The sequence below is a fragment of the Orbilia oligospora genome, assembly GCF_000225545.1.
Source record: "Orbilia oligospora ATCC 24927 unplaced genomic scaffold scaffold00078, whole genome shotgun sequence".
Lineage (NCBI taxonomy): Eukaryota > Fungi > Ascomycota > Orbiliomycetes > Orbiliales > Orbiliaceae > Orbilia > Orbilia oligospora.
In genome coordinates this window covers 1021818-1042408 of record NW_011645635.1, presented here as the reverse complement: position 1 = coordinate 1042408, position 20591 = coordinate 1021818, and the positions used below count along the sequence as shown (strand labels likewise).

General features: G+C 45.3%; 6 protein-coding genes across 6 annotated transcripts; 3 read left to right on the top strand and 3 right to left on the bottom strand.

Annotated features, from left to right (window-relative positions):
• Nucleotides 1–248: 248 nt before the first annotated feature.
• AOL_s00078g313 (uncharacterized protein) lies at nucleotides 249–1580 on the top strand (the record flags this gene model as incomplete). The annotated part of the gene is made up of 2 exons (XM_011123576.1): nucleotides 249–434; nucleotides 522–1580. 2 exons carry the CDS (start codon nucleotides 249–251, stop codon nucleotides 1578–1580), a joined length of 1245 nt encoding a protein of 414 aa, XP_011121878.1.
• A 448-nt stretch (nucleotides 1581–2028) lies between these two features.
• On the bottom strand, nucleotides 2029–3504 carry AOL_s00078g312 (uncharacterized protein; the record flags this gene model as incomplete). Its single annotated transcript, XM_011123575.1, has 4 exons — nucleotides 2029–2904; nucleotides 2990–3143; nucleotides 3260–3324; nucleotides 3457–3504. The coding sequence occupies 4 exons, from the start codon at nucleotides 3502–3504 to the stop codon at nucleotides 2029–2031; spliced, it is 1143 nt and encodes a 380-aa protein (XP_011121877.1).
• A 1215-nt stretch (nucleotides 3505–4719) lies between these two features.
• Nucleotides 4720–10196, bottom strand: AOL_s00078g311 (uncharacterized protein; the record flags this gene model as incomplete). Its single annotated transcript, XM_011123574.1, has 7 exons — nucleotides 4720–5065; nucleotides 5152–8187; nucleotides 8314–9298; nucleotides 9365–9429; nucleotides 9554–9615; nucleotides 9744–10051; nucleotides 10142–10196. 7 exons carry the CDS (start codon nucleotides 10194–10196, stop codon nucleotides 4720–4722), a joined length of 4857 nt encoding a protein of 1618 aa, XP_011121876.1.
• Nucleotides 10197–11425: 1229 nt separating this feature from the next.
• On the bottom strand, nucleotides 11426–12524 carry AOL_s00078g310 (uncharacterized protein; the record flags this gene model as incomplete). The annotated part of the gene is made up of 4 exons (XM_011123573.1): nucleotides 11426–12043; nucleotides 12112–12331; nucleotides 12395–12433; nucleotides 12499–12524. 4 exons carry the CDS (start codon nucleotides 12522–12524, stop codon nucleotides 11426–11428), a joined length of 903 nt encoding a protein of 300 aa, XP_011121875.1.
• A 777-nt stretch (nucleotides 12525–13301) lies between these two features.
• On the top strand, nucleotides 13302–14677 carry AOL_s00078g309 (uncharacterized protein; the record flags this gene model as incomplete). Its single annotated transcript, XM_011123572.1, has 2 exons — nucleotides 13302–13881; nucleotides 13959–14677. 2 exons carry the CDS (start codon nucleotides 13302–13304, stop codon nucleotides 14675–14677), a joined length of 1299 nt encoding a protein of 432 aa, XP_011121874.1.
• A 3560-nt stretch (nucleotides 14678–18237) lies between these two features.
• Nucleotides 18238–18966, top strand: AOL_s00078g308 (uncharacterized protein; the record flags this gene model as incomplete). The annotated part of the gene is made up of 1 exon (XM_011123571.1): nucleotides 18238–18966. One exon carries the CDS (start codon nucleotides 18238–18240, stop codon nucleotides 18964–18966), a length of 729 nt encoding a protein of 242 aa, XP_011121873.1.
• Nucleotides 18967–20591: the final 1625 nt, after the last annotated feature.

Here is a 20591-nt window from a genome sequence, read left to right as displayed (position 1 = left end):
GGGTTTCACCGCTAACGAATGAAACCCACTTCTCCTCAGATCTCCCCACCAGACCCCTTCCACTTCCACTTCCACTTCCACCTCTTTTTACCTCTTCTTCTTCTTCCTCTTCTTCTTCATCATCATCATCATCACAAGACCACCTCCATCAGCTATCACCACTTCAGCTTCAACTTCAACTTCTTATCATTCGCCATCGCCCATCCTCAGTATCTCTCTCGACAAAAAAAAATAAAATAAAAATAACTATGGCTACCACGTTCTCGCTGGAGAACAAAGCTCTCAAGCTTTCCTTCAAAGCCGACATCGAGCCCCACCTCCAAGCCCTCATCGCCAACAATGACGTCGAAGAATTCGTCCTTCAGGGAAATACCATCGGCATCGAAGCCTCCCAGGCTCTCGCCGAAGTCCTCAAGACCAAATCGAAGCTAAAAGTAAATCTACCCTCATTCCATACCATACTTACCACCTATATAGCATGTATGCTAACCAGAAATACGGCTTGTTAAAAAAAAAAATAGACAGCAAACTTAGCAGACATCTACACCTCCCGTACAATCGACGAGATCCCCCAATCTCTAGACGCAATCCTCCCATCCCTCCTCCCCCACCAACACCTCACAACCATAAACCTCTCCGACAATGCTTTCGGAAAACGCATGGAACCCCAGCTCGTCGCCTTCCTCTCCTCCCACCTACCCCTCCAGCACCTAATTCTCAACAATAACGGTCTAGGACCCCTCTGCGGTACCGCAATCGCCGATTCCCTCACAACCCTAGCCTCCAAGAAAACCTCTGCGCATCCGAAATTGGAAACCATAGTCTGCGGGAGGAATAGGCTCGAAAGTGGGAGTATGGAGGCTTGGAGTCGGACTTTTGCCGCCCATACGGGTGTCAAAATCGTGAGGATGGTACAGAATGGAATCCGACCTGAAGGAATTTCGCATCTACTCACCAATGGTTTGGTCCATTGTACCAATCTCGAAATCCTGGATCTGCAAGATAATACGTTTACTCTTAAGGGCGCAAAGGCTTTGGCGGCTGTTGTGGGTGCTTGGACGGTTATTAAGGAACTAGGTGTCGGAGAGGTATTGCTGGGAGCTAGGGGTACTACTCTACTGGCTGAAACGTTGGCAAAGGGAACGAATAAGGAGATGAGAGTTTTGAGGTTGCAGTTCAATGATATCAATAGAAAGGCTTTACAGGGCTTGAAGAGTGCGGTCAAGGTTTTGGAAAAATTGGAGTTGTTGGAGTTGAATGGGAATTGTTTTTCGGAGGAAGACAGCTTGGTTAATGAGATCAGGGATATCTTTGAGGATAGAGGGTTGGGTGAACTAGACGAATTAGATGAGATGGAAGAACTCAGTGACGAGGAAGAAGAGGAGGAGGAAGAGGAGGAGGAGGAAGAAGAAGAGGAAGAAGACGAGGAGAAGGAGCAGGCCAGAGAGAGAATCGTCAGGGATGCAGAAGACGCAGAGGCGGCAAATGTTCCTCAGGAGAAGGATAAAAATGTGGATGATTTGGCAGAAATACTGGGCAAGACTCAGATCTCGGATTCCAAGGTCAAGCCGTCTGCTTGATCTTAATCTGTCTATATCCCCACCTCCAGACGACTATCCTTCATCCCTCCTTCCCTCCCTCCCATCCTTTCTATTATCCTTATTTTGTTTGATACAGAGCCCTTTTTTGTGTATATGAATAAATCCTTTCTTCCTTTCTTCCTTTCTTTTCTTGTCTTCTCGAAGAGGAAAAACAAAAAGAATCCCACGGATCTTTGACATGGGGACATTCAATTAATATAATCCCGGTTACCCTCCCTAATTCCATCCATCTTAAAACTATATTACATATTATCCGATTCTATCCAACTATCCTTCTGTCTATATCTAACACCTCTATAAACAAATCAAAATAATTATCCCCAGCATATAACAAATATAATAAATACTTAGTAAGTAAATAATGGAAAAAAGAAGAAGAAGAAGAAGAAGTAGAAAGGAGAAGAAGAGAGAGAGAGAGAAAGAGGGACTACTCCCTCTCCTCAAACCACCCAACAACCTCCACCGCCCTGCCATAAGTCCACATAGTAACCGCACTCGCCGGCGCCGCCTTAACAAGACTAACCGTCAACCCTCTATACAACCCTCTCCACCCTTCCCTCCTCACTACCTCCCTCCCACACCTCAGAACCCCCTCATAAACCGGAATATCCCCATTAACATACCCCGTCCTCGTAGGTCCCTGAACCTGCAACCTCTTCCTAATAGTATCCAACGGAAAAACCCCCGTTTTGGCAATAACCCCACCAAGAACACCGGATACGGCATCAACACTTCCCATGCCCGCCAGGGACTGTAAAATCGGATGATTGTTTGAAGTAGTATTATTTGATGATGATGATGAAGATGATAATGAGGGTGGTAGATACGTTATAGGATTTGGGAGACGTAAAAGCCCGGCTTTTATACCTTCGTAAGAACCGAAGAATAATCCCATATGTGGAACAATTTGAATAATTGCTGCTGCGCCACCTCTGTAGAATCCCCTGATACCTTCGTCTTTGTAGATACCGGTTATGGCGCTACGGAGACTAGTGTAGACTCTTTTGTTTCCTACGCTATTACCTCCGGTATTACTATTATTACTACTACTGCTGGTAGTGGTAGAAGCAGTAGTACCCTTGGAAGCGGCGAATCTGGTACGTAGTAAATCGAACGGATAGGTGATCGAAGTCGCTATGCCGCCGGCAATACCGCCGGAACAGGTGTTGATCATTGTAGTTGGGAGATGAGAGGTTAATGGTGAAGAGGATAGGAAGGATTGGGTTTGTGCGTAGAAGAAGAATTGGGCGGCGCCGTAGGTTAGGTAGAGGAGTTCGGCGGGGATGTTGCCTTTCCAGAGGGCCTGTTTAATATATATAAGTATATAATTATTAATATAATTTCTGACTTATTTCTAATAAGAATGTATATAGAAGAGAGAAACATACGGTTACACCCTCTTCTCTGACAATAGTCCTCATGGTATCGTAAATACCATTGTAGATTGTACCCGTGGCGGGAATTGGGGTGGTACTTTGGGAGAGTAATCGGGGTTGGAGCTGTAATCTGATCTTGACGACGTCGAGGGGCGCGATGCAGAAGCTGTTTATTTTATACAAGTAATATCGTATTAGCTATGCACTTTCTTTTGATACTAAATACTTGAAAGTAATGAAATATATAAAAAGATCACGCGAGTGTTTTAATAGAAGACATACCGCGAAACGACACCAGCGACTGCGCCGGCTATAATGGGCGTTTTACTCGAACTGGAGCTCTTTCGCTGGATCATGATTCAGAATCATATTAGCTATACTCAACCTCCAATAGTAATAATAAGAAGCTTCTACAATGCAAATGCAGAAAATAAAATAGAATGAAGCATAAGGGGAAAAAGGGTAGAAAGAATAAATACCTTCTCCGTCGCCATCTCCTTCCCCTTCTCCTTCTCACGCGACGTCATGATCATCATCGGTCCGGAAAAACGTATTCGCGACAACGGCGGCCGTGTAAAGGAAGTAGTAATGTATCAATTTCCAACAGCTGCTGCACCACCGGGGAAGACGTGACCATGATCACTTCTTCTTCTTATAAAACAAAAATAAATAAAAATAAAGAAAGGAGTATATAATGAACAAAGCTAGAAGAAGAGAAAAGAAAGGCGGGAAAAATTCAATCTTTTTGAACGGATAATATTCCTAAAGCGCCGATAACCGTCTTTCGGTTGGGAAATTTTAATTTGTTTCGTTTGGAAAATTGAAGAGGTCAGCTGGCGGCCAAGCTAAGACTGGACCTGTCTTTCTCTCTCGTAATAGCTCTCAGCCTGCTAACGATAGGTCAGGATGGTTTGAATCGAATGGTTGAATGGACATGGTTAGGATCAGATGGAGTTAACGCTCCTGCAGACCAGGGGTTACTATCTTCAATTAATTCAAAATATCACATTTTCAACACGCTAATTTAGGTAATATATTGCTTGTCTGAATAATATTCTATCACCAGAACTAGACCCCCATCTCTTGCTCGTGAGATATGTAAAGAAAGAAAGAACTCTAGTTCTATATATAGTAGTTAGTATAATAAATACATCTGAACGAGGTCAAGAAGAGAAGAGACATAAAGAGGCTTAAGCATAAAATTTAAAACCAAAAGAGCATGCGTGCGCAGGGTATTCTTTTTTTCGTCGTCACCGGCTCATAATATAAATCCCATTTCAAAAAGAAAAATCCCAAATTCAAGAAGATGAAGAAGACGAAGAAAGCAAAACAGATCCCCAAAAAAAATAATGAAAGAGAGAGAATGAATGAAATCATCTCGTCATAAACCCATTATAACCTACCAAGCCCCGTCATAATTTTGCCCAAAAGGAGAGAAAAAAGAACTAAAAGGAAAGTACCCGGCCGTCAGAATATACACTTCCACCACCACCACCACCACTTCACCCCCCTACCTCCCCAAAGCATACCCATGGCAGCGGAACTAGGTATACAACTCTCCTCTCCCCCTCCTCCCCCCTCCTCCCCTCTCCTATCCTCCCCCTCCCCCTCCCCCTCTCTCAGAGCTTGTCGGATACTGTGATTCGACCTTAGATAGGTCTCACTCACAGTATCACCGAAAACAACCCCGCCCAACTCCCCAACGGACCTCTCGGATTCCCTAGGCCCGTACGTACGGCTAGTCACCGCTCCCCTCTCCCTCCTCCTTCCCCTCTAGCCTCGTTAAAGTAACTGTTATCAATAGCCACGATCCAATCCATCTTATCCTTCTCCGTTCTAGTCGCAAATCGATAACTACTCTGTGGCGCATATATCGCAAAAACGTTGTCCTTAGCCATCAGCTCTCCCATTCCATTCGCAGGTTCGTAATCAAGTGTACAATCCGAAAGATTGACAGCCATTAGTTCTTCCCCTGTGACGCCGTTATGGATGTGTAGATACGGTTTCCGGAGTTCGAGGTATTGTCTTTCCCATTTTTTGGTTGAGTCGTTGGGCCGGAAGACGTAGCCTGATTTTTGGAGTTTGGGACTATTTTCAAATATTTACTATTAGTATTTTATGTCTTATAGCAGAACTGATATATGATGGTGATGGTGGTGGTGGGAATAACTCACTTCTTCGGGGAATGCAGAGCCTCGGCCACTAACTTTGGTGGCTCAGGCTCCGCTACCGGTTGCTCGTTCACAGCTGTCGACGTCCCATCTTGCGGAGGCTCGATATTTTGCCTCGACAGAATCCTATCAAACGGATCTCCATCCCTCGGCCACATCTTCAAGAACTTCTCGATAATAGCTTTCTTTTCTTCTGCGAGTTCCTCCTCTTCCTCTTCTTCTCCCTCTCCCCCTTCCTTTGCATGTCCATTAGAAGTGATCTTCTTAATCTCCAAATCCTCGGGCTTCAAAAACGGCTTCACAGCCTCCACCTCAGCAACCCTCATCCTCCTCCTCCTCGCCGCGAGATAATCCTTAATTATCGAAATCCCCCTGGGAGTCCACCCCCTCAAAACCTCTTCCCCCTTCACATACCTCTGGCTCGAATTCATCCTCCACAGATCCCCTGCCCGTCTAGAGACCTGCGGCTTGACCGTAACCTGGAACATCCCCGCCACGGCTCCAACTGTCCTCGTACCTCTTATCATCCTCCCAAGCATATTCCCACCCCTAACCAACCTCGGTCGAATCTCCAAACACACCTTATGACTAAAGACCACATTCTCCGCCAACCGATCGCTCACAAGTTCCCAGCTAATCGTGACCTGAACTCTATACTTCGGCGCAGTCATCCGATCCAATAACACCGAATTATGCGCACTAGTATCCCATTGCGCAACAACTCCAATCCCCCAACTTCCATCTTGTCCCTTCTTAACACTAGGACCCTTCACAATCCTCAACTCGACCTCTTTCGTTGAACTCGGCTCCCTAGCTTGTCCATCCTCCCCTACCAAACAAACATCTTTAACCACAACTCTAGCCACATCCTTAAGCGGCAACATATCTCCAGAACTATGCACCATCCACACTTGAACCCGTCTCTGAACTCCATGGTGTAACTGAAAACTCCCCTGATCGCTCTCGCTAACCTGTAACACCTCTACCGTTGTATACTCCCCACTCTCCTGTAACTCCGAAATCTGACATTTCGCAAATACATCATGCTTTTCTTCCGTATAAAACTCGTTTTCATGTAACCTCATCCCTTTCCTCTCCATCTCCGGTTGATCCCTCATTTCGTCCCAACTCATAAGTCTTTCCAAATGCATCCCCGTCACCTTGCCAAATATCGAAACCCTCAACATGGCACCCTTAATCCTCGCGCTAAGCGGTGCCGTAAGAACATGCGTACTCTCGAAATTCACCGGTCCTTCATCAAACCCGCTTACTGGAACCGTAGCAGGGGCGTTATCCAGCCACGGTAGAAACAATTGGGCATGGATATCCGTCCCCTCTCGTTCCGATATCCCCAGAAGTTGATGAATAACCACATTGAACCCAATATTCCCCTTCGGAACCTCCACAGTCGACGGTTCAAGCGTAACTTTAACGATTCCGATAACACTACACGTATGCGGTGATATAACCTCCAAATCCAATGATTGTCGTTTCGATTGAAATATCGCCGCAAGCGGGACGTCGGAATCTCCTAGTAGCGTATAATCCGGTAATATCGGTTCGCTGAATGGGTCATTCCCTTGTACGTGAGAAAGGTAATCCGGTCTCGAAAGATACTGATAAATCTGCTTCATCTGCCGAATCCTTAGTTGCAACTTCTCCAACGACCAAAGATGGATCAGGTTCCTATTAAAATCCATAGCTCGAACCGCTACACACGGCTTCGGCGCTAGTTCCAGGGCTTCGTCGTCGTCCGCATTGACACCGTTTATGAGTAAATCATATGTAGAAACCGACGTATGCCCCACATCTAGTACCGTAAACTGGAAGAATACCCGCTTCTCCATCTCATTGCTCATTATCTGTGCTTCCTTCAATGTAACAGCGTATTGTAACACACTCTCCGCCATTCGAACGTAATTGCTTCGTCTCCACAATTGTGATGCCGCTTTAGCTAGATTCTTTTGTCGTTTCGAAAGTAAATCGTTCGCGGCAGGTGTATTCCCCCTCGGTGGCGTAGGTGAAACAGCACGACTCCTAACTTGCGGAGAAAGCGCCATTTCCTCTAATTTCAACTCCATCTCCTGATGCCTTCTTTCCCACTCCTTCTTCTGATCTTCTAGCTTCTTCTCAGCAGCCTTAAGTTCTTCCTCCATTTTGATCTTTTGCGCTTTAATCTCTTCCACCACAACATGAGTCTCTTCGGCAACTTTTAATCGCTCTTGAAACTCCTTCTGAGCTTCAAGCTGTACTTGTAGCTCCTCCTTCAGCACTCTAACCTTCTCCTCCTCTTCATCCCTCTGTGGTGTTCCGGGAACCGTCAGACTTGTATCCAACGAGAAATTATCAATCGTTCCATTGCTCGTGTACCGTTCCCGTCTGCTATCCCCACCAACAGTTCCCGCCGAAACACTCGCAACAGACTCCAAATCATCGTCGTCCATTTTCCCTCTCCTCAAGTTATACGCCTTCTGTACGCCCTGCAATAGCGCATTAAGCTCTTCGTCACTCATCCCATTAATCTTTATCGGATCGAGACCCTGCGCCATCAAAGCTTCTCGCTGTGCAAACGACCAGTCGATCTCCTTGTTAGTCGGGGGTACCAAGGCCGGAGAATCAGGTCTACTACTCTCGGCGTCGGAACCAGGCCCTCCTTCCATGAAACCACCGTTACTATTAGTATGTCGATGTTCAGCTATCGTACCAGCTAGACTCTGTCGATGTAATTTATCCCTTTCAGCGCGAGCTTCATTCGGGTGGTTGAATCGAAAGATATGAAAATCGCCGAGGATGACTCGATATCCTGTTCTTAATCTCTTGGGACCTTCGATACGTAATCCGTTGACCATTACAGCGGCGCCTTCGTTGGGGATAAGTGTTACCACGTCATTTACGTTTTCGAAACGACAGTGGTCTGGTAGGATTTTGGAACCGTTGAGTTTTATTTGGGCGGTTGTGGTGGCGGATTCTACGTTGCCGACTGTGGTGTCGCCGGCTTTGATGTTGTAGACTAGACATTCGGCGAGGAGGGGGTCGTCGCTGTTTTATTTGATTGGTTGGTTAGTTAGATGACGTTTGCTTTTGTGGAACTGTAGACGGTACTTTAAGAGTACATCTCAGGTACTTCTGACGTGGAAATGAGGGGGAAGGAGGGGCAGGCCTCACCTTAAATTGACCAAATGTGGAATTCTCTTCGGCATGCTCATACCAATGAAGTCCTTTTCGATACTAATCCCCAATTCCTCCAATGCCGCTTCTCTCTCCTTCTGAATCTGCTGCGTCTTCTCCAATTTCTCCTCCCAAGTTTGATTCACTTCCTTAAGCAGCTTCTCGCTCGCCCCGAGTTGCTCTGCAATTTCCGCTTTCGAGACCTTGCGTACACTCCCATCTGTCGAAGTGATCGTTACGATCTGTTTTTCCAGAGGTACGGAAGCATCATATTTCTCTTCCTCCGCTCCACCACCTCCCGAAAGCTTCTGTCGTAACTGCGAAAGCTCTTCTTTCAATTCTCTGATCATCCTGGCGTTCGGGTCTTCGTTAACCACAGCATGGTTCTTAATTCTCTTTGCTGAATCAGCATATCGTAAAGTCGATAATGTTTCGTCCCAATTTATATCAGCAGGGGAAATAGCCGCAATCATTGCGGTCATGCTATTCCCGCCCAATGAATCCTTTAATAACCATGTTAACACCGAATCACGGTACGGTACCAGCGTTCCCTTCTTCTTCCCTCCGGAGCTTAAATCCGCCAGAGCAGCAATAACACGACCGAGCGTACTCAACGATCTATTAATCTCCGCTCCTTCTTTTAACCTTGCACCTGTAGCACCAGTTGATGTGGCTCTTTCAGAACCAGCCAAATCGACCAATGATATCCTGGAAACCTTTTCCGTGTCGAACCCGGTTTCTACGTCATGTCGTTTTTGGGTAAGGATTAATGTGAATACGGCGTGAGAACGGGATGATGTTTCGTTCATGTTTGTGGCGGCGACGGTACGTGCTTTGTTACCTTCGTCCATCAGGTTTTCGATTTCTCGGAAACTGGTGACAACTAGCTTTGCGAGGTCTTCGACGTAGGGTCCTAATGACGGGTGTTCACGGACTTTGAGGGCGCCTTTGTTGGAAGGGTTTAGAAGGTCGCGGACCTTTTCTATATTTTGAAGTTAGTACCTTATATACTCCAATTGATGGGATGTGAGAGGGAGGACGGTGGTACCATTATAAATTTCGAGGTAGGAGACTTCTATAGTGGAAACTATGTTCGGGTCCTTTTCTGAACCCCTAAAGAAATGGAACCGGAGAGCGGAGCGGTTAGTTTATAACTTTTCGTGGAACTTCTAGAACTATCGACGTTTCCAAGAGAACGTTGAGAGAAAGGCCAGCGCAGGGAATGTGAAGAGCTTACATTCTCTCGAATATGTTTTGACAAATTCGGGGTATTATGCCGTATTCCTCGCCGTAGCCCATCTATTCTCCATAATATTAGCTTCAGCATTCCCAAATGCCCCCTTCCAAGCACTACTAATCCACTCCCATAATCACCAGAAGAAAAACAGAAAAAGAATAGAAAGTAAATAAAGAAAGGAACCACAAACCATAGAATAACTCTTCCCGCTGCCCGTCTGTCCATACGCAAATATACAATTATTATACCCCTGAAAGGCATTATCCAGTAACGGTCCTCCCAGATCGTCAAATAAATTATCTTGCCCAGCATAATGACTATCACCTCTGTCGAAACTCCAGTATGATCTGTCGAAATTGAAAACTTTGGGTCCGTCGGCTTTTATGGCTGTGCTGGCGCCTTTTCGAGGGGCTGAGGAGTCGGTAACGCCAGGTGGAGGGGTGAGGATAGTTTGGCTGTCTTTCATTTGAACTATACATTTTGCGCCGCGGTCCTTTTCTATTTTTCGGGTTTTTATTAGTAACTAGGTACTTAAGTGAATATGATACGGGTAATATGGTGGATATGGGATAGTGGGGAATGACGTACCTCGCGAGTTGAAAGGCCGTACACGGACGACGACTTTAATGTTTCCGGCAGACATGGTGGGTGGGTATAGTCGTGAACTCGTGAATGATTTGGTAATAATAATGTAGAATAGAGTAGATAGAGCTGGACCTCCAAGCCTAGCGCTTGGTTTAAACGATAGAAAGCTTCGCCAATAGCTATGATAATGATCGTGGGGAATCCGATACGAGTCGCTGAAATGAACGGGAAGGTGGTTCTATTAATTAACAATTAAGTGGTGCCGGTGGATAGGTAGATAGAGAGAGAGAGAAGTTGACAAGTGTACGGGTGATATCGATGGGGGAAAGTAGCGGCGGCCAGGTTGTGGGTAGTGGTAGATGTAAGGATAAATATAGTGGCGGCGGTAAATAAATCAATTGATTGTCGGCGCTGCCCCGTACCCGCACAGTATCTTACCGTACAGGACAGGCGCAGGTACAAGCACAGGTACTTTCGAGGGTTCGGCCACGTGGGGGGTTCAGTAACGGCAGCGGGCGATCAAGTTCTATTCATGGAAGAGGACAGAAAGAACATCGCCAGCTTCAGAACTAAGGGTGGCGGCGGAGGGCAGCAGCTGGGGAGGCGAGGCGAGACGTGTCTATGGAGATGGTATGTATGTACGTACTTGCTCCCGGGAGAAATTAATTAAGGAAAGGAGCCGGGGTAGCTTGACTAATAGCGAATTAGACTGAGCTGTTTGTTAGCCTTTCTTTCCTTTCGGCGGCTTTCGACCAGCATCGATTCTTAACTTCATAGGGTAATTCTATTACTATCACTTCGGATATAACATCACGACGGGCCACGATTTTGTATGGGCGATGTGATAAAAATCGGCAAATTCAAAGCTTCAGTAATCCGGTGCTTCCGGCTGATTCAGGGTTAAGTTAACTTGATTTTGTAGGGCTGTTGGCATGCTAAGCTTGACGTCTGTCAGGGTCAGGCACCACCTCCGTACGCTGGCGAGCCGAGAATCTTTGCTTTTGGCGCCCCAGCCACATACATACACATCATTGTCATCACCACCCCAGATTCTGTTCTTCAGTTAGTAAATCAATAAGTTCTTATCATTCAGTATATAAACCATGTGATCGGTGATCTTGGTGGTGTCTGGTGGATGTGGTGGTTTGTGGTTCTTGGTATCGTTTCCATGAAAACTGGACAACAGTAGTAGTAATAGTAAAAGCAGTCGCGGTAGCAGTAGTGTATCCTCGAACAACTAAGGTGGGACAAGACAAGACAAGACAAGACAAGAAGTCAGACCCGCTACTACGCCGTATCCATCCTGTCGTCGTCGTCCCTCTTCTTCTTGCTGCTCTCACCATCCTTAGGTAGTAACGGAGCACTTTCATCGTCATCCTTCTTCCCATCCTCCTCCGGCACCGTTCCCAAGCTCGCAGACGCAGTCGCAGCTTTCTCCTTCTCCTCCTTCTCCTTTCTCTCCCTCTCCTGTCTCGAATTTTCTTCCTCTAAACTCATTCTCAGCGCCAAGGCTAGCTCTGGATCAAGATGAGGGTCAACTCCAAAATCGAACCCTCCAGCACCACTGCTACCACCAGCACCACTATCCCCAGGTCCTCCAACTCCCATTCCACTATCGTCACCCAATATAGGTGTGGTAACTAGCTGGTCGCTGAGCAGATGTGGCCCGGGTGGGATTGTGGCGAGATGTGAATTATCGGATGCATTAACGTTGGCGATAAAGGCTTCTAGCTTGCTCGTGTTTTCGGCTTCCTCACCAAAATTGATAAAGTCGATAGCGATCTGGTTCTTCTTCATCTTCTTAGCCAGACGAATGAGACTCTTCTCATCTTCAGCGATCGGAGAACCGACGAAAGCTATTATCCGTTGCCGTTGGGATTTATTCTGACGGTGTTTTAACGCGAGCTACCATGTATCCACGTATTAGCTTTGAGTCTCGATGGTATATGCTGATAAACGGGATGATGACGTACACCAGCGACCTGGATACCCGTGGCGAGGTGACAACTGCCACTAATCTTGGTAGAATGTAAACCAGACAGTATCTTGCCAAAGTCTGCAGTTAATGTAGCAAGTACTTCCGGGCCTTTCCCACCCATGGACATGAGGCCAACAGATGACTCCGGGTTGGCCTGGGTTTTAGCGGAGAAGATGAGCGAGACGGCATCGACCTGTGCTTCGAAGCGAGACGGGCTATTGTTACGTGTCAGAACATTGGAACCGGAGGATATATATGGTATTTATGATGTGGCTTACGTGTAGTCGCCATTTCTGCTACTCTCGCTGTTGTCGACGCTGTTTAGATAGTTAGTGGGATTCCATAGACGCAAGATGCTATGATGGAGAGGAGAGGTACACACATTATAATCGTCGCCTCGAGCACCATGATGGATATATTCTCGTGTTATAGGGAACTAGGGCTCGGAGAATTGAGGGACAATAGGAGTTGAAGCTATTTGCGATGGGGCTGGGATGGTAGAGGAGTAGTGATGTTGGTGGTGAGGATGTTGAAGGTGGGTCGGTCGGTTAGAGTGAGTGGGTGAGTGGTGGTTTGGAGGGCGTTTGAAGCTCTGGTTGGACTGACAGGGGAGCAACACAGCATCTCCAAGCCTGATAGGTACTGTGTATTAGCACAGCCACGAGCATATCAACGATAGCACCAGCCACAGATATAAGATGCAGGCCTTGTATTATATACCTAAGTACTTAATAAGTAAGTATTTATTGACTTAGATTCTGTCGGCATGGCTTTTTGTGAAGTCTTATGATCTTGGCCTCGTAAGGTGTAGGTAAGGTATAGATATCATTGTCGAGGTATGCTAAGATATAGATCCAGATGTGGCGCTCGGCGATAAGTATCTAGAGATAGACATCGGATTTATGAGTCGGATATAAAAGCCAGTCGCGCAGTTTAGGACCTTTCGATTGGTGATTTGTTTTGATTCGCCTGACAACAACAACAACGGGAACAACGGGAACAACAACACCGCCATCGTTTGTTAATTAAAGACTTCAACCTCGCTCAACCTCATCCCAGACCAATATCAGATATCATTTCATCCTAGTACTTACTATATACATATACTACCATCATCGCTGCTTAACGCGTCTTCTCGGCGTGTATATATAAAATCTTCATACTCAAGTATCCGGCAGCACAATAATGCCTCCTCTCAGACGTAAGAAGAAGGGCGAAGACGACCTTTCATCCGACACGTCTGTACAATCCCACCCTCGTCCCACCACCACCACAACAAAACCGCTTGCACCTTCAATCTCCTCCAACATGCGCTCCAACCCCCTGGGAAATAAGGCCACCCGCCCCATAAACTCCAGAAACTCCCCTCCCCCGGACTCTTTTCTTTCCAAGTCTCCTACCAAACAATTTCAACCTTCCATCATCCGTCAAAATTCGAAACAGACTCCTAAACCTCTGAATAGACCTAATCTCAACATGGCCGTGGTCACCCCTCAATTGCCTTCTGATAGACATATCAGTCCCTCTTCTCCCGTCTCTCCCGTCTCTCCTATCGCCCATGAGCTTAATCAGATCTCGATAAGGGCCATAACACCGCCGAGCCTACCAGAGTCCCGACTTGTCCGTCATGAAGAAGCCAACGACGATGTCACTCAGGCCATTATCCCTCAGACTCCTGGCACGGAGATGAGACGTCGAAGAGCCGGTACCCGCAAGATTTCACGTTTTGAAAAGGACCGTCTGATAGAGAACATCAGATACGAAGGTATGCTCTTATAATCCCTTATTTCCTTTATTTCATCGTCTCGCTTGTAAAATATTCCGATGACTAACTTATGATAGTGGAACGACGTGCCAAAGCACTGAGGCAGCGATATACCCTTCAAGCAGAAATGCTTCGCCAAGGTATTGAGCTTCGTGTGGGTAGAATCCCTTACAAAATGCGCAACATGAAAATGGGCGATCTATACGACCAAGCCGTCGCCGCTGCCGAACAAAAGATGGAAGTTGAAGCCAAGCAGGCCGTCAAGGAAATTGAAGACGTTCGTCGTTTAAGCAATCCTCAACGACCGATTTCGCCTCTCAGGGTAGCTAAGAAACGTGCCCTGTCTCCGGTGAAGTCTTCAGAACCAATAAGAGCCGTAGCTCGCCCACCGTCGCCTATCAAATCATCCTCTCCACCACGTGCAATTGCTCCAAAATCAACCATCAAACTCATCCCTCGAACATCTCCCACTCAATTTTTCAACGCCCCATTCCCCACATCGTCACCTGTCAAGACCGTACCTTCTTCAAAATCGATGCCCACTCTCAAAAACAAACTTGCTGCGGCCGGCAAACCTATTGGCCCTGGGGTTGCTACGCCGGGCCTCCGAACGGTTGCGTCCACAATAACAAGGACCCCTGGATCAGCTGTTCCTACTATGAAGCCACTCGTCGCTATTGCCAAGCCCAAGATAGTAAAAGGGAAAACACCAGCCACCAGCTCAACAACAAATCCTGGAGGTGCCACCCCGATAACTAAAAAGTCATCTGGAAGATCGTTAAGATCGCGAAAGTGAAACGCACTGCCATATTCTTTATAAAAACAGTGGTTCGTCTAGAAACACTGCAACGCACTAAAGGATACTTTGAACTGGATTGGACCTTAATCAGCTGGGTTGAGAAAGCCAGCATTTCTTCCTAGCCTTAGCCTATCCGCATGCTACTGGGCTATTCCCGGCTATTTGAAGATTTTCCATGGACAACCCCGCTGGAACTAGGATCCAACCATCTAGATACCTTCGTACGCATTCCCATTATTTCGTTTACTATACCGATCCTAGACCATTACTTGACAAAAGAAAATGCAAGTTTTGCAGACACTGGCATCAAGGATGATATATTGGAAAGTAAATTGTGACGGGACCTCCCGATACGGGGACTAAGCACCCAAATCCCGAGGGACTCCATGGCTGCTCAAAGTTGGGTACCACTACTCAGCTCTCTTTTCCTTTCTTTTTTTTACGGCATATAATGTATACCTGCAAGTCACAATCATATTGGCGTTTATGATCTTAAGGCGGGGTTTGGAGTCTATATGTACATTTTTTAGCGCATTCGTCTGGGTGTGATGTTTGCATTTGCTATGTCCTCATGGCAGGCGTTTAGCCCTTTTTTCGAGGGCTTTGGTGGACGAATATATGTGGTCTTTGGGCGTCCCGAACCCAAAATACATGTGGTAGCTTAATGTAAAAATTAGTTTACCTTGGAAGTTTCTTATACTACTAGGAATGGCAGAATGACAGTTAGGCTATCTGTCGGATACTATTTGGTGTCTAGATATCTAGGTAATTGACGGTCCCCCCAATAGTAGTACCTTGGCTATATACTACGAATCCGAGCTTTGATCGGTATGTGAGCGTCTGACTCCCAAAGTCTAGAGGTATGACATAGCGCTATATATAGCGTATATAGCCCATCAAAAAGACACAATTATTCCCAATCCAGAATAGTGGCGTGTATAAGGTAGCAGGTAGCAGTATCTGATATCCCTTGCCTGTGCTGCCCCATGCAACTATAAGCCTATATTGTATCACGGTAAAATAGTCTCAAATCAAGATTACTATGTAAGGTTGGTATACCAAGGTAATTATATTATAAAAGCACACAAACTTCTCAAATTAAGAGAGTTATGTACTGGCATAAAATTCTTAAGTTAAGAGAGTTATGTACTGGCATAAAATTCTTAAGTTAAGAGAGTTGTGTATTGTTATATTGATACAAAGCGCTTAACTTGCAAAGTTCTTACATCGGGATAATTATTCTTTGTAAACATGTATACATATGATTCACCGCCGCCAGGTTTTTCAACCGTAGCTACTGAGGCATCGACTGACAATATATATATATATATATATATATATATACCGTAGCAGAAACCGAGAGTTTTCCATGACGAATATTCCGTCTTAAATTTGCCTTGGGACAATTAAGACATCTCAACTAGACTGTTGGGTAGCGTCTTAAAATTTTAAAGTGGTCCCAAAACCCCATCAAAAACCCCTAGAGTATATATCAATGGGAAAACTGATGGGTAGGCGGATACTCAAGTAAGGAGTAGGCTGGTTCGGAGGAGGTTACAATGACTAAAATTCAAAATAGCCATATCAGTAGATAAATCGTACCCTTTTGGCTGACACCGTACACGACACATCGACTTCAAGGGCTTTTAACCGGCTTGATATACCATCCTATTCAAATAATATTACACTGTAGGAGTGTTATAATATTTAGAAATATAGGCACTCTTCCTTTTTCAATAAAAGACCACAACGAAGGATGCTGCACCGATGGCCTGATCAGTTTGATCAATTGATCAGTCTACCACGGCCAATGACTCTCCAATGCTACTATTAATACTTTACGCAATATACTACCGAATTAACTTTATATGTGAGGGCGAGCGTAGATTTATGGGTTTAGGATCGAGTGAACAAATATATATCTTTGAAAACTCAATTCAAAGTTTCAGAAGTCTGTATACAGTAGAGGGAATCTCATATTACGAGTTCATATTACTATACTACAGTAAAAGCCTTCTAGCTTCGCAGTTCATTTCATATTTTAGGATCTAACTAGTGAAGGAAAGACGTCAATGCGGGGTTTGTTCATATGCATATGAACTGGATTCATGAGTTGAAGAACATTCATCACAAAGTGATAGATATCATATCGATGTGCATCTATAGTCAAGCGATGCGCAGAACTCCTTCTACTTTGGGGGTAATTATTCTCGGCTTACGATCGCATTTGGGCATTGATTGGTAAGGTGGAGCTTTTTGGCATGCATTTCACCCCGAGTGCGAAGTCGAGTTTGAGCGAGCCCGCAGATAGGCGTATTGGTTGGCTGGAAATTAATGTTGGGTGGAAGCGAAAATGACCATAAGAATATTGTCGTAATCAGGGAATTCGTGATTTTGCAATGCATATGCCTGTTGAAAAGAGGGGTAGTGGATCAGAGACGGGTCGAGCTAAGGGAAGGGGGAAGGGAGGGGGGTATTCCGAGGAGTTCGTAACACAATGTAAGTACAACCGATGTTACAACCGAAACCTCCATCTAGGATCGGCTAGAATATCATGGAAAGTTAATCAAAGATTCCTAGCCCTAGGAAGAAAACATGTCCAGTCCAAGAAGCAATGGATGCGACTTAAACCGACAATGAACCCCACATATATACAAGTACTCAAATTGTTGTCGATGTATTCCAATATTTTCAACAACGAAGACGCCAATTTAACTGATTAGAGGTGCTTCCCGTAAATTTAGTAGATCTACAGTGCTCTACACTTCCAAGTTGTGCTAGTATAGTATGTATACCAATCGCTGACTTATCGATCATGATCGCACAAAGACTTGCCCGATTGACCAATGTAGTTACTCCGGAAGGGCGGGGACGGCTCGCCTCGAAGTAAAGGCGGAAGAGCTAGCGGGAGCTATTAATGCACCTCATATGCACGCCAGAGCATATTATTCGTCACCATAACTTCAGCTCGGCGGGGTCAGTGCCCGCCTCAGGACTAGGCTCTTTTGGCAATGTTCCTCTGTGTTGGCAACTCCATATGGTTCTAGTACTATGTAGTAGATCTTTGATAGCTTGCAGTTAATCCTGCATAAGAGTGTGCCGCTTTCTTGTAATGAGACTGGTGCTAAGATATCAGGCACATATCGAGAGTTCCAAGTCGGACGAAAGAAGTGAAGATCTTGATGGTATTAGTTTATGGGGCCAATGAGACGGACCCCGCATCGGCTTTTGAAAATCTTGGTCGCAGTCGGATATAGCCACCACCGATACGGGGGGCTTCTTTCTCTATAAATAAGGCGGCCAGGAGTGCATTGTCTGTGAATTTGGCTCATTCCAGAGATCTGAGAATACCAGCTTAGGCATATATCCACAAACCGAGTGTTACTTCACGCCACTTGCACTACCCACTTCCAAATTTCCCAATTTCATAATTGATCTTTCTTTGATTTCGAGTTTTGATTCCATATCATCTTTCTCCTCTTTAACATTTCATTAATACTCTGTGATCAGGGCACCTTTTTTGTTAACAAAGAAAGAAAGAAAGAAAAGTTACAACCATGGTCATTAAAACATTCCACGTAGACGTCGAATCCGGCAGCACGGGGGCTAGAGCATACCTCAACCTCATCGTGGACCTACGAAGAAGTGCTGCGGCAGGTGATCGCGTAGTCCATGGCCTCGGCGTCCTCCCTGCAGAAACAGCGAATCCCGCTGACTTCATTGACGTTGGACTAAAGACTACAACAAATCTAATAACAGTAAGGCTTCGGAGAGACAACCTTTACTTGATCGGATACCTACCTAGCTACCGGACGAGGTGGTACGAATTTTCAGATACCCACCTTATCCAAGGTTCCGAAGCCCTGCCACATGACGGCCACTACACTACACTCGAAAAAAAAGCCAATGCATCAAGAAGAGATATTGCTCTCGGCTTTGGGCCAACGGAAGGAGCCGTCAACGCACTCGCACAAAAGGGCGCCCCAAGTTCAGTGGAGATACATGCTCGTTCATTGATCATCTTAATCGAAGCCATAAGCGAGGCTATGAGATCCACTGTTGCATGCGAGTTCATTAGAAGCAAGTGGGAGCTGGGCACAGCGGAAAAGCCAACGCTCAGAATCGTAACCCTCGAGAACAGCTGGGACCCAATTTCTAAGGCAATCATGGAAAATCATGCTGTCACCGATCGCTCAATTGCAGTTTACATAAAAGAAGGCACGGAAACACCAACTCTTCAAGATTGTGTCAATGTTATTGGTGTATTGTTGCGTGGGGGGCATTAGATTGCCCATGACCAGGCCACTACCCCCATGGATATTATGAAGATTACCGTCCGCAGAGCCAACAGCTATAGCACAAAGCAAATGTATTTGTTATAGCGGCTGAAAGGTGTACGCAAACGATATTTCTGCGGTTTTTTTTTGATTTTTGACCGATATCTTTCTGTAACTATTCACTACGTCAAAGGATTTACCTGAGGAGATGGGGGGGCTAAGAAAGTGTGGAAATTGATTAGCTATAGCCTGATAGTATCTGAAATCGAAGCCAGTTTGTTTGATTCATTCAAAATTAGCCACCATTCAAGCACTAGTCTACATATTTGCTCCCGTATTAGTTCCATCAGTCTTTGAAGTCTACCTATTTAGTCTATTGCCTCGAAAGTGTGTTGAACGTTGTATTTCCAATTCTAGACCACTCCCACCGCCCTAACCTCTTTCGGAACAATTTAATATCCAACGTTGGCAACACGGTCAGCTTATCTCGTAAACGAGGTAGGAGTAGTGCCTCCAAAAATACCGAAATCGTGCAATATAAGGTGGAATAAGTCCCATTAGATCTCAATAGAAGTATTAGCGCCAGAAGAAATGCGGGTTTCTCACCGCCCTAATTAGTCCTCGAGGCTTTACTTCTTCTTTGTCATAACTCCTCATAGTGGTTCAGAATTCAGGATTACTTGAACTGAACTTTAGTTATGTCGAACGAACGACCATGCGTCCGAGTCTTTATATGGCCGATTATGTTGTTTTGGTAGATTTCAATTGCTTTGATACCAATTTTAAAACAAATCAAGTCACTCTGAACGATCGGTCTGAGGTCTAAATAATTCGATGGAGGACAATTAATTAGTGGCGGGGCTATTTCGATAGCTATAGTCGAACTTCTATAATGTCACACCTGTTAGAAAAGCTAGTTTATATAACCATCGATATTGCTGACATAATGACTCAAGGATATTCCTGTTACTGGAAATGGCAGTATATGTGCATACAATGCCATTGAGCTTATGAGATAGCAAAATCTAAAGGTAGATTTGTGAGTTCATATATGACCGAACTGTAAATTGGGCGGCATGTTTGACTAGGAGCCGGGTGAGAAACTACGTCTAGCCTCGGGGCTAGAGATTGTATTTTCATATTCTACTTAAGGACGCCCCGAGACTAGTTAAGAACTACGGATTCAGCTCCGGGCCAGGTTTCAACCGGGTTCCAGCCAGGATTTGGCATTTTGTCTGAAGAACTCTTCATTTTGAAGCTTTATTTTGAAGCTCAAAGTTATAAGTCTGGTTACGAGACTGCAAAGTTATCATGTGGCCTGCTATGAATGTAAGGCGGATGTCATATTTAAAACCCGAAATTATTCAGAAGTTTTTATATGATGGCTTCTCCGTAAGGTACTACGCAGATTATCTCGTCGCCAGCTACACAGATAACTTGTGGTGTTCTGAATACCATGACATTTTGAGATAACTTTGCGGCACTATGTCAATCTAAAAGCTCACGCCATATTTGCCAAAAGTCTTTAAGCTTTCCCCCTAGTCCTTCTAGGTCATGCAAGTTTCCCCGATGACACCTGCAGGAATCAATCTAATATACGGGTACTAACCTAAGTGCGCAGCTGCAAATATACT